This window comes from Ixodes scapularis, unplaced genomic scaffold (assembly GCF_016920785.2).
Source record: "Ixodes scapularis isolate PalLabHiFi unplaced genomic scaffold, ASM1692078v2 PGA_scaffold1__304_contigs__length_218370807, whole genome shotgun sequence".
NCBI lineage: Eukaryota > Metazoa > Arthropoda > Arachnida > Ixodida > Ixodidae > Ixodes > Ixodes scapularis.
The window spans coordinates 79,336,468-79,350,390 of record NW_024609846.1 but is presented as its reverse complement, the minus strand read 5'-3'; the positions used below and the strand labels follow the sequence as shown (position 1 = coordinate 79,350,390).

Here is a 13,923-nt window from a genome sequence, read left to right as displayed (position 1 = left end):
AGAACAGCTTTAGTTTCCCTTTAAAGTTAACACTCAGTTTAAAGTAGCAGGCTGATGTACTCGTACATTTTCCAGAAACGGTGTACAAGAAAAACAGAAGACAACAAGGCTGACTTTCTTTTACTTCACGATGAAAGTATTGAACTCCCCAAACGTTCAGTGGATCAAGCATTTACAAAGTATTCCAGCTGGTAAGCCTGGTAAATCCTAGCTCTTAATAATCTCATAAGTGCTACCACTTTTGTCTTCTGGGCTGGGGAATGCATTCAGAGCATGCGCAGTAGCTCTTCCGTAGAATATCGGACATCATACACGCGACCACAGCCAAGTAGCAGGCGCCTATTGCTAGGGTGACCAATAATGGTGTGTTTGGTCAAGACAAATTCAACATTTCAGATTGTCTTTAAGAATTTTATTATCCGGCACAAAAACAAATTTTAAGGCGAGCATCTCCAACTGCACATTCACATAAAAAAAAGGACTTGTAGACACTGGTTTTTGCAGTATACCTTGTAGCGAAACACCGTACAAAGATACAAAAGCTACCAGCTACATCTGTACAAAAAAAGTGCCGTCTTGAATTACGACGCTTTCCAGGCACGCTGTGGGCAAAGTTAAGCCGCTGCATGACTCCCTCTCCCTTTTAGCACTGCAAAAGGAAAAGAAACACGCGTTCCTTCTCTCCACAATATTACTCAAAACCAAAAATTAATGTTTTACGAGGGGGTATAGCCCGTAAAGCTCGCTTAAAAGTGTGGACCTCAGTTTTCCGCTGATAATCCGTGCATTTTCCGGCAAGGCATCGAAATTGGAAGACGTGTAATCGTTCCCCTTCTTGCCTCCAACACAATCAATGATTGCACTTGCACAAATATACAGACTATAGTCAAAAAACAAAACAATTCTCCTGTCATCTTTGTGTCTTGGCCAGTGCAAGCCATGTTCTCAACATTCAAAAATATTAGAAAAAAAAATGCTTTGTTGTTGTGATGAGGCATTTTTAGAGCTGAAAACAATTGTCGCTTCGCTTTACAAAAGTTTGGTGCCCGAAAAGCGAGAAGATTTTGAACGTATTGACATGCTAAGTACTTTGGAGCACATTTTGAAAACCAATTCTTCGCTAGCCCGGAGCTTTCCCTTTCATGCCGAAGAACCAAGACGAAACTTCTCAAGGCCAAGACAAAAAGGTGTTGACCTAAAGGCAACTTTGGATGGAAACAATAATGCCGATTCATAAGAACACAAGGATTAGACTTGCCAGAGAAGTGCTTCTATGCTCGTGCGGCAGGACAAGCAAGCAAAGTGGCATCATTGACACATTCATGCGGTTCCTCCAGTGCAAAAACACTTTGACCTGGTCGGTTCACCCGATATTGACTGACACCAAAGCAGGGAAACAATTTTTCTTTTTTCCTCCGAGATGATGCACTTGACTTGAACAAGATATCATTGAACAAGATATTTCATGTAGATGCAAAATGCCAATGGTGTAATCTGTGCTTCGAGAGATACTAGAAGTGGAGAAAATGCACGCAAACAGTTTCCTTTTGGTTACTTGGCGCCAATCATGACCTTCGGCAGGGACTCTTAAGGGGTGAACTTATCGTATGTGCATTCCTCCTCTACCAATCAACCCTTTTGACCAGTAGCCCTAAAAAATACTTTAGTAGCAAAGGAGCCTGACCACACACTCCAACCTAAAAGTGTTAAATTCATACTTTGTCCCTATTGCACAAATATAGATGTTTCCGAGGACAGATAAACTGTAAACTGCACCTTAGACGGCAGGTTAAAATATCTACTAGTCTGTACAACCAAAACTCACACATACTGACTTTACCTACAAATTAAATCAGAGTTGAAACAATTATTAAATTTTAAAACTATAAATTCTTACCACGAGCACAAACGGAACCTAAACACCGTTTCATACACGGCATACATGGGTGCAAAGCTGCAAGCAGCACCTCATTTGCGCGAGCACGTGCGAAGGAAACGTTCCATCAAGCCACAGATTCGTGCCTATAGCTCTAACAGCGTTATACGCTACGTAGGAAACAAAGTAGTTGTTTGAGCAAATCACAATAAAAATACTTAAAAGTCAGCCACACAAAGAAGCTATCATGAGGCAAGAGTTTAGGGCCAAAACTTTCTTTAGCGCAAAACTAAAAATAGCGAAGGACGAAAACTATGTGATCCAATTCAACGAGACAATTACCCAACTCGCTAGCAAGAGGCCTTTGCTCTTTGACTGCAGGAGTAGTGAGCAAATCAAGATTAATTTACACTAAATGAGACATGGTCAGGAAACAAGCTCTCTATATAAGGTGGTCCCAGAAGCTTCCAATGGCAGAACGATCAAATATAAAGGCAACATTACAGCTTCCTTCCTCCACTTGCTAGACAGAGAGTCCTCCACTCAATGGTCGTTTGATGGCTGCCAAAACAGCAAACAAAAAACCACAACTCGATTGCAGTTAAGAAAGGAAGAGGATAAGGGATGCCAAGCATTAATGGTATCCCTCTACCAGGCAAGCAGAAAGGCAGAAAAATTAAGCTCAATTTAATAGGTCATTCCCGTTTCCGTTACAAGCTTGACCTTCGACATGCAGGCACCGCAAGGTTGGAAACCACAACAATGTTCCATCGCATAAGGCAGTGTTAGTCACAGCTCGGTAGCCGAAACTTTCAGACGGTGTCCCGTTGGCGTTTAAGGTTCCAGTACAAAACCAAACAATTGTAGCCATTGGGCATTCCGAAGTAGAAAACCCACTGATCGGGCATGCCGACGACTGGACCCAGCCGGGCCCAACTGGTCGTCGGTGACTTTGGAGGTGGGACTGGCATTTTTTTCCTTCCCCACGATATTGCAGCCAATGAAGAGATGGTTCAACCAAACATGGATGCGACAATCCAACAGCAAAACCGACAGAGACGTCGTGGATATGTCGAACGCTGCGCAGGGCACCACCGAGCTTACCTCGGCCGCCGTCATCTCGCTCCCATACGTCTAGGAGTGTGTAGAAAGGCTCCCTATAATGCGGAAAAGTACTCCCGCCAAAAGCTTTAAGCAGCCGTCACCATCCGAGGAAAAGCTCGCCTCTCCAGAGATCAACTTTACGAGACCCTTCCAAAGGCAGGACCCTCGGACGACGCTTTGCAGGTGTCGTCGAGCGCCACGGGATAGTTTCCCACGAAGGGAACGGCCCCGGATTTTCGTCACCCTCCCCGAATGTGCGACAATCGGGGCGTAGCGTCCCGGCGTCACATGTGGGTCACGTAGGGTGCGCAGTCCCCATCGCCGCCGCCGCCACTTGCGGCACCGGCAACTGCGCCGCTCGTGCCGTTGGCCATCACAGCGAGCTCTTCGGCCTCAACCTTCCTGCTCGGCGGCGAGGAGGGCAGCGAGTCGTCCCGGAGGGCGAGGCGCGGCCGCAGCAGAGAACCCTCGTGGGAGCTGGGAGCACTCGTGATCGACGACTCCCGCGAGAGCGGGGCCCAGGGTGACTGGTCCCCTCTCAGCTCCTCCTGCAGCTCCTTGTACGGGGGCCTTCCGCTGTAGAAGCGCATCTGCACCTGCTTGAACAGGAAGCCCTGCACAAAGTAGTTCTGCAACGAGAGGAAGGGGACCGTGAGTATGACTGACGTTCGGGGAGTGCAGAGGCTCTCTCTTGAGTTTCTACCAACTACTACGACTTGATGATGAATGCATAGGGCAGGGCTGGGCACAGGGACGTATGCACCCAGCCATAAAAACAGACACTCTAAGTGTAGAGCCACGGCAGAAAGGTGATGTGGCAGTTTTATTTCATTTATTTTATCTAAGTTGGTGGCCACAGGGTGTCTCCCTCATAAAGTAATTGCTCATTATGTTTGTTTCCCTACTCATAAAACAAGCACCTTGAAGATGACGTCGTTGTGGTCCCGAGCAGCTTTATGTATGGTGGCACAATGCTCCAAGAATGCAAGCCATCTTTTATTCTATATTTTTTTCTTTCTGATCTTGCAGGTGGAGGGCAATACGTTTACCAGAAAGCCACGAGCCGTGGCCACCCCTGGTATGGAGCTAGCATTGCTGAGCAAAGTTTGTTAGTCGGCGGACCGACCCGTGGAGCTTGAGGAGCAGAAGCTTGTATACTCTCAGAACCCAGAGATCTCGGCTTTAGCCTCCAAGGTAACATCCAGGTTAGCGGCTGTACTGTACTGGCTAACTGGCCCTCCACAGCATTGAATCTGTACTGGGAATCTTAAAGGCAGATCGATCCCACACTGCATGAACATGTGCTTTGTTACTTGCTGTCACTTTGGCATTGGGCGATCTGTATGAACCAGCGTTTCACAAAAAAATCCAGTGTTGCACCAATATTCAAAATTTAAAGTAGTAGTAACAAATAATACACTCTTTGATATTCGCTTCGGGACGAACTACGATATTCATAGTTTTCAAAGTTTTGATCGCGCCAAGTTAGCCCCGTTCAGCGTGCCTCTTACCGAGCACCGGTGAACTGCGGAGAAGCAACACTCACGCAGCTTGCTCCCATGGGTGTTGCTTTTCGACAATTGGCCGGTGCTCAGTGAGAAGCGCACTCAACGGAGTAACCCACCACGATCAGCATTTGGAAAAGTATGAATATTGCAAATGCCTGCTTGAGAGAAGAGCACACTTTCAAAGCGGGATGGTGCACGCACACGCCTGGTGTAAAAATAAACGGAAACTTTGTGAATGTTGATATCTACATTTCAGTAAAATTTTTAAAATTAAACTGTAGCTTTTATGCAAGAGTATATGTTAGGTAAAGATGCACTGATAACCTCCATTCATCATTCACACTTCCTTTTTTTTGTTTCTTTTTCTTATCTAAGGTTGAGGAAAGAATATTTGCAGATAGCCAGATTTGTAAGCCCACTCAATTAGGTATAGCTGGGCATATCTACAAGTTTAATTTTATGTCAAATCCGTCATTCACTTGCCATCCCAAGGCATTGGACTTTCTGAGGTCAAAGTTCATAAATATAGTTAGATTAAAATTATCTTATAAATGGACAAGTGGAAGCTTGGGAACAAGCTTCACAAGTTCAGCCGGGTTTTCGTTTAAGGGGGAGGGAGATTGCTATCAAAAAATTTTATTCCAGTAGGTAAAGTATTTACTCCAAAATAAATAATTTTCGACGTGCCAACGTGCTTCATAAGAATGAATGCGGTCTCACAAATTTGCTATTTTCAAACTGCACTTGCTCCGCATCCCCTAGTCCTAGTGCAGACAGGCACCCCTCATTGGAAAGAGCATTTAATGTATTAATCAAGTTGCAAAACTGATGTTTACAGGCCTAAAATCCTTCAAGAAAGCTAAGAAAGGTCTTGGCGGAAAGGGGAAGCTCACAAACATCAAGGTGAAGAAACCAGCCAACTACTCTGCCCACAAAGACAATGCACCCAACGTTACAGCCGTGCAGCGTGGAGCCCACACCAGTCCCCCGCATTCATAGTCCACTGACGAGGCGCCAAGGCACATCGATGGCCCCACTGGGATGACCTCCTGGTGACACTTAAACTGAAGCAAGCCCCTCGAGGAAGCGGGAGAATCACCAGCATCTTGGCCACACAAGCCAGCCTTCTCCAAGGAGATGGCAAAGGAGCTAGTGCCCTTGTACAACCGCCTGCCACGGAGGGATTTGCTTGAAAGATGTTCCCGGATGAAAACCCGGAAAGTGAATGAATCTCTCAACGCTTTGGTTTGGAAGAGGTGCCCAAAGGTGGAATTCGCTTCTCTAAAGACTGCTGAGTGTGCCGTGGCTCTTGCAGTTTTGAAGTTCAACCTGGGTCCCCGAGGCTTCGAAAAAGCTCTTTTGGGGATGGGCATTGGAGCCAGGAAGCCACCAGACATCACAAGCCGCGAAGGCTACTCAGACGAAGGTTGCAAAGGCCCAAGTTAAGGTACTCAAGTCCTCCGAGGCATTGTGCAAGAGACGAAAGATGGAAGGTGTGGCCAAAGCACAGAAAGACCACGCAGAGGAGGGACTGACATATACTCCTGGAGCATTTTAGGTGGAGTGGCAAGTGCCATCTAAAGTGGAGCACAATTGGGATTTTCAAATGCGTTTCCTTCAGCTTCGTGTTTTGACTATTTTTTCATTGCTCAAGAACTATCGTTGGATGACCGAAGTGCTTTTACAGTGCAACCCATTTATAACGATACTAGATATAACAATGTACCGCTTATAACGATCAGTTCCTAGAATTTCTAGACTGGAAATGATCAGTTTCTAGTCCAGATACAACAATAATTGGTTATAACGACTGAAATTTCGAGTTTTCTCCTTATCGTTATAAGTGGGTTGCACTGTATAACAGCTGTGCGGTTTTTTTGGAGTGAAATTTACTAGAGATCTCGACTATGCTCTTACTTTTTCCAGACTTACTTTTTTAACAACAAAATGTTGACTTTTGTAAAAATAGAAAAATGAACGTCCTTATATCCAAGCAAAAAAATTGTCAGATTTTAGTACTGTTTTGCAGTCATTGGTAAGTTACTTTTAAAAAGCAATTCATTACAGTTACTTTCAGAAAAAGGTAGCGAAGCTACCATTACAGCCACCACAACAAAAGAGTAACTCGTTACAGTTCCAGTTACCTTTAAAAAGTAACGACGTTACTTTTTAGTTACTGTTCTATAACACGAAAAATTTAGAAAAAAACGAGAAAATGCCACTCACCAAGTTTTATTGCATAACATTAAAAAGTATGCTTTTTACTTCATATTGCAACTTAGCAGCAGTTGCTTCTCGAAATTAGTGTCTGAGAGTTTCCCTCGTTTGATGGCGAACACGTCCCTGCCCTTGCTGAACAGACCCCGCGCAACCAGAGCAACGAGCGAACCCCGCGCAAACAGCAGTAAATTTTGCCTCGACTGTTAACACCACGCCGAAGTAGTGGTGTAAATCAAAATATCATACATGCGCAGTGTGGATTAGTGGCGATAATCAAAATACGACACATTTACAATGCCCTCTGTGTGCATTGTTATTTCACGGTTGACTCACCCGATTAAAAAGCGTTTGCGCAAAAAAAAAAAGAAAGAATAGCCGCAACATAGTTAGTGTTCCAAGATACTATGACGTAAGTGTTCAGTCACAAAGCACAAGCGCGTGCGTAAATATAACTAGATTCCTCTTTCATCACATCTACACGTGGCTATATTCGGGTCATGACTCGCGAGAAAGAACGCATTTACAAGTTTGTGCAAGGCCAACTTAAAACTCGAAATGTCGGAACAGAAAATTTGGAAAGTGCAAGGAATAGCTAGATTGTGCTCGTTCAATCATATAGTATTGTTCATAAAAAAACTGGAAAGTAACGAATAAGTAATGTCGTTACTTTCATAGCTGCCTGAGAAAAAGTAATAGAACTACAGTTACAAGTTACATTTTCAAAAAGTAACTCGTTACAGTTACAAGTTACCAAAAAAGTAACAAAGTTACAGTAACTTGTTACTAGTAACACGTTATTACCCAAGACTGCTGCTTTGTAAAGATAGTTCTTTTCCCTTGGTACTACTATTTTTGACATATGAAATAACTTGGCACGGAATGGACCTTTGCAGCAGAAAGTTGGTGCAGCCTCCTAAGCAGGGATGGGCAAAATACATGCAAATATGTATCGAAATACAAATACAAAATACTTCATCAAAAATGTATTTAATTACAAATCTAATTACATTTCCAAAAAAGTATTTAAATACAAGATACAAATACAACCAAATGTATTTGATCTCCTCCAAATACTTTTCCAAATACATTCCTCAAAATCTGCGTGAGCGACTTCAGGGCACCTGCAACGGGTTTCTGGGTATCTCATTATAATTTTGCATTGCACACTCGGGAGTTCCATCGTAAACCGGAGACACGGAAAAATAAAAAAAACGGACAAAACAACAACAAGTCTCAAACACAGCTTCTAGTTTATTTGAACACCTCCGCTCTTATATACACACCACAACCCTCCTCTCCAAAGGTCGACACACCTCCTCTCCACTCCATCAACGACATCTCAAACAGAACCAATGACACATGCTACCTCCCTTCCTTTCATACCAACCAAAAACTGACCCCTTTCCAATCCTTGAAACAGGCACTCAAACCCTGCTAACAATGAAAACACCCCCCCCCCCCCCCAAAAAAAAAAAAAGAAAAAAAAAAAAAAAAGATAGATTTTTCGGAATTGACCAGCCACAACTGATAACAGGCCTATCGAACAGACACAATGTTAGCATTCAACCACCCCTCAAAAAACAAAAAAATTTAAAGACATAGAAAGCGTTTCAGTTCACTTCCGAAACCCAAGGACGGTGTGCTGACACAATTGCCACGCTCCAAGATACATAAAGTCTCCCTCACAACTCTCCTACCATTTTCTTTCTCTTTATGCAATACCTGGGTATCCCCCCACTCAGGCTGACAGTGATTGCAGTCTACAACATGTTTAGCTATTTCTGAATGCTGCGCATTGTATTTTACCGCCCTTTTATGTTCCAGCAACCTATCATTCAAACAGCGACCAGTTTGGCCTACATAAGACAATCCACACCGCAACGGAATGTCGTATACGACTCCTACTTGACAAGTTAAATCAGGGTTTTGGTGTTTCTTTAGGCAACCCTGACGACCACCCGAAAAGGGGGTTAAGCTTTCCAATTTATGTTGTGCCTTGAAAACTAAATTTACTCCGAACCTCTTGGCCACTGACTTCAAATTGTGAGATTTGAAGTCTCACAACTTCACATTGTGAGGTGATTCTTCACCAGCTCGCCTGTGCTTTTAACCTTTACTCGGGAGTTAGTGTGCGAGGCTCTAGTAACGTAATAGAAATATAATCACAAAAAAAAAATGTAATCAGCTTGGACGTAATAGGCGAAAAAAGTACAGAGTTTCAAGTAGCTTTTTTTGTCGATTACATTTTGGTATAGACCAACAAAGAACCGAGACGACCAAGATGCGCAGCACTAGCTAGAGAATTTTTTATTGTTGCAACTCGCACCAGTTACAAAAATTTGGACGACCCGCGCATTTAGAATGTTCCAGGCAAAAATATGAAGGGAAATCAGGCTGGAAAGCTCACAAGTTGTCACAGGCACTTATTTAGCCAGTCTGCCTCTGAACATTGATTCCGTCACTATTCTTGCCCTGGACTAGCACCGTAATCGCAAAGTCACCAGACGCTTGTGCTTGATTGAGAGACACTGCATTCGGTGCAGGACATGGTTTTCTTTCTGCTCTGGACAGTGACAATAAATTTGAGGGATGTATTTTCGCCCACAAAATTGTATTTAATTACAATTGTATTTGAAATACCCACGTTTTAGTATTTAAATACACACGTCAAATACATTACCCAATTTGTAATTAAATACAAATGTAAAATACACAAAGTATTTGAAATACGCAATTCAAATACTTGTATTTGAAATACTGCCCATCCCTGCTCCTAAGTTTGCACGCTATTTCAATGAAATTGGCAGGGTATACTATGCCAATTTCATTAAATTAACACCAGTACTTAAAAAGCAGACCCTCCAAGAGAGTGCCTCCACTTAACATGGTGCAACTGTGGTGAAAGACTTGAAAAAACTATTGGAGGTTCAATTCGAAAATATTCGGCCAAACCACTACGCACTTTGAATTCACTTCAAACTCAAAATCCACTATTCACATGACTACAAAAAACACAATTTTACCGAGAGGCATAACTGCTTATAGGCGGTGACATGCAGCATTACCTGTTGCTGCAGTTACCATATATACAGTAATCCCTCGTTATAACAAAGTCAACAGAATGGAAAAATTTGATATAAGCGGTAATTCAATAAAAGCGACAGCCGAGAAAACAGTGACAGCAGCCTTGAAGGTGAACGGGAACACTGCAGTACACTCTAACCGTATATTTAATAAAAAAAACTTTCAGCCTTTCCACTCTGGTGAAAAAGGAAGACCAGCGAAGCTGTACTATGGTGGGACGACCTCAAGGACGACGCCTAGAGGATAACGTCTAGGACGACCTCGAGGACTACGTCTAGGACGACCTCAAAGACAACTTCTAGGATGACCTCAAGGATGACTTCTAGGACGACCACAAGGACGACGTCTAGGATGACTTCTAGGACGACCTCAAGGACGACGCCTAGAGAAATTCAGCCTTTCCACTCAGGAGAAAACCAGAGTGGAAAGGCTGGAAAGGCTGCCGACATACATGAGCGACGGCGGCAACCAGACGCGGGCAGAGAGCAGCGGGACGCAGGTCCTACTGCTCCATGCCCGCGTCCCCGCGTCAGAACATCGGCGTTGAAAGCAACACTCTGCCAGCTCTGCACGCTCTGCCCTCTATCAGCCGTATTAACTCCATTTTCCCAGTCTGTCGTTTGCTTCGGTAGAGAAGGAGGAGGGAACGTGTAGACCTCCGTGCTTTCGCCGTGCAGCCTTTGTAATAGGCGTGGTCGGCCGCCGATACACTTAGAATCACCCAGTTAAAGATGCGTGCATTTCGGTCGGGACCACGTCGAACTTCGATAAAAGCGATAATTCAAAAAAAGCGATTTCGTTATAACGAGGGATTACTGTAATTTGAAACATTGGGCTTGGTGTCCGAGAGATGAACTGTTGCAGTGGTGATTGTCTGTCATTTTGTGACTGTGAGGTGGTGGCTAGTTTACACAAACGGTCTTCAGAATGAGGCATTGTTCTGCTCTACTCTGGTAACCTTACAACATTCTTTATGAAACGTTGTCCCAGGTTTATTTCAATATACCAAATGAAGAAGTCCTCTATAAGACCATACGCGTAGCTGAGCAAAGAAGACTTACTTCTGGCATCTTGCAATAATTCCCAGTGTCCAGAATTCTTCCAAAAGTCGAGACCATAACTAAGATTCCGCATTTTCGGTTTCTATTTTTTTCAAAATTAGGCCTACTTTTTTCGGTGTTCATTTTAAAATCAAATTTTCGTGTTTTTTTTTACGTATATTTATGCGCACAAAAGATTATCGGCTTTATTCGGTGAATATAAAATAAACACAAATGGACACCAGATCAGATTATCCTTGTAGCTCCGATATTTGTGATCACTCAAAGAATATAGGCACAGGCACATTGAAAAAGAAATGGACACTTTATTTGGCTAATATGTGCAACTATAGACCATTCCATTTAGCGCTCTATGGGCGGCACCATTTTGTTCGACCGCAGCGCCCTCTCCATACATCCGGGAAATTCAGCGGGTTCAGCTGGGTAAAACGAGAGAGAGGGCACGCGCCCGGCTCCGCTAGCAGACGACAAACCGGGAGGTCGCCGTTCTCCATGTTTGAGTTGTACCGGCGGGCTGTACGGAACTTCGAACTCTCGCTCGTGGCTGCCGTTGTGAAGTGGTTCGCGTTCTTAGAATAGTTATGCCTACTCCAAAATCATCTTATAGCTCTCTGTTGCTCTATTTCTGTAAATGATCAACTAGCATATCTTTTTTCCGTTACTTAAATAGCAGTTGAGTCAGCCGGCAGCACTACCCTCAACTACTGCGTATATTGCGGCGGGAGAGCACGTTTTTATTTATCATTTCAGACTTCCACTCATGGTCGCTAAAGGCCTACACCAGTACGAACTTTGTATAGTAAAAAAGGTACAGCAACCGGATTTACTTTTCGCCAGAGAGACCGGCCAATCTGACGCAGTTTTCTCTATTTTTTTTTATTGGCACACAGGTAACAACGCAATTGGACCCTGTTAATCTTTTTATCTAGCATACTATTACACGACAACTGGTATACTAAAATCTGCGCATCTGCGCTCAAAAGTTCCAAAATGACACAATTTTTAACACAGTTCGCACGCCAGCCGGACGCTAGCTACAGCCCACTCGGGGGAGCAGACGACATTCGGGGTGAGAGGGGGAGTGCATTTTTTTTCTCTTTTACCCTCTCTGCTATGACCCTAATGGAACGGCCTATAAAAGAAACAAGAAAAAAAAAAAAAACACAGAAGCACATGAACCCTATGCCCAAAATCATGGAACTTCATCTTCTGTATATCAGGATTACCGTGATCTTATTATAGTACACACACACACATGTACTTTCCCATGTTCTCCTCGTTGATCTGAACTCTTTCTTTGCTGTTAATATGACACAGCTTCAAGAATGCCCTCTCAACGCTAACGCTGGACACTGGTAGGCTGAGGAGATGAAGCGCTGCCCGAGCCAAAATTGGCCAAACAATCAATTGTGACCGCCAAAAGAGACACGGTGCGACGTTTTGAAGCACAACACAACATGCAGAGCTTGCATCAAGTCAGTCTTCCTTACAACGAGTTTGAAAATGCACTCGTACATGGCGAAGTCTTGGGCATTTCGGACTTCACGTTCCGATCGATAATGCTCACATTAAACCAAATTGTTGCACGTTTCGACAGACACTGTCGTTCCATTTTTTCGCCACAGCTCTGCGGTACAACTGGAGGGTCAAAGTGACCTTTTCCGGTTAAAACTGAATTTTAGAAAATAAATTTGACGTACATTTGTCGGTTCAAATCGAAAATGCCGAACCTAAAAACTGACCTTTTTTGGTTAAAACCGAATTTCCGAAAATGGATTCGGCATACTTTTATCGGTTTAAACCGAAAAATCCAAACCCTAATCATAACTAACTTCGCTTCACATCAGTCACACAAGAACAAGGGACAGAAAAGCTATGCTTACCTCCAGGACGTAGGCGATGACGAAATGGCTCAGTGCAATGGCAGCGCATATACACCGAAATCCAATATCTGCGTCTGCGATGTCAAGCTGAAGAAAAAGAAAACACAGAGAAAGCATAAGTGCACTGTTGGCGTAGGGCCAACAGTACCAGGCACACCTAGAGCTTGCATGGAAAACACAGAGCCGCAGAACACGTCTACAAAAGGTCCTGCGAACAATTCCGGGAAAATGTATAAACATTGGAAACTATATTAAGATCCCACTGCGTCGCAAAAATTAGAACCCGCAAATTATTCCAAACCTTCAGCTTTTACCTAAATTGTGAAACAATGAGCCTGCGAAATATAAGTAATTTAATATCAACAACCACTGACAGAGTGCAGTGTAGAGAAATGAAAACTGCAGGAGGAAACAAGGGGGGGGGGGGGGGGGTCGGAACAGCTTTGAGCATGGGTGCAATCTAAACCACTGGTTTAGAACCTGTGGGGGCGACTGCCCCCACTGTGCCCCCGGTTCCAGAGCCCCTGGCTGGCTCCTTAGCAATGATGGTGACGTTGCTATAGAGCCACATGACCTGTCACAGCCAGTGGGATTTTAGGTACCGTTTTTCTGCTACATATCGCTTTAGACAAAGCCAACTTCGCTCCATAAGACAGTTAATGCTTTTGCATTAATAAAATTAAGGTGCACAAGGGTTTCAGGGTGCCCTCACCTCCAAGGCATTGACGAGGAAGTCCGCTGGATAAAGGATCAGGTAGAGGGTGAAGCTTGTCATGACAACTAGAGATCCCATGAAGAGGTCTGAGTGGGAGAAGAGGATACAGACAGTAAAAGAGATGCCAATGCTCCATACACTAGGAGCAGGAAACAAACACGCAAGTTTGTTCTAAGATAGCTACAGTATAGTTCAATACTGGTAGATGATATAATCTAAACCACCACTGTCTGTTGAGCAATATTTGAACCCTGTTTCTGCTGCTCCTTCCCATTCCTGGGTGTGAAAGAAAGAATCTAATTAACCTTTCCTCTTGCCACGTCCTACATAATATAACTTATTTAAGACTCATCATTCTTTGCAGCTCCCAACTTGCTTGAGAGAAAACAACTTTCTGTAAATCTGATTTTATTTATTTGCAAAACAAATTTGGCGTGTTACAAGTTTTTTTATTTTTTTTATTTAAAAGTTT

General features: G+C 43.6%; 1 protein-coding gene across 1 annotated transcript in view; it reads right to left on the bottom strand.

The window, feature by feature from the left end:
* Positions 1-390: 390 nt before the first annotated feature.
* The window catches only part of LOC8042181 (polyamine-transporting ATPase 13A3), a 114,771-nt gene continuing 101,238 nt past the window's right edge, over positions 391-13,923 (bottom strand). Inside the window, exons 26-28 of the mRNA XM_029980552.3 lie at positions 13,449-13,537; positions 12,737-12,823; positions 391-3,609 (exon numbers count right to left, since the gene is read on the bottom strand). Of these exons, the coding sequence (XP_029836412.2) occupies positions 3,265-3,609; positions 12,737-12,823; positions 13,449-13,537 (521 nt within the window). The 3' untranslated portion in view covers positions 391-3,264. The remainder of the gene's footprint in view (positions 3,610-12,736; positions 12,824-13,448; positions 13,538-13,923) is intronic.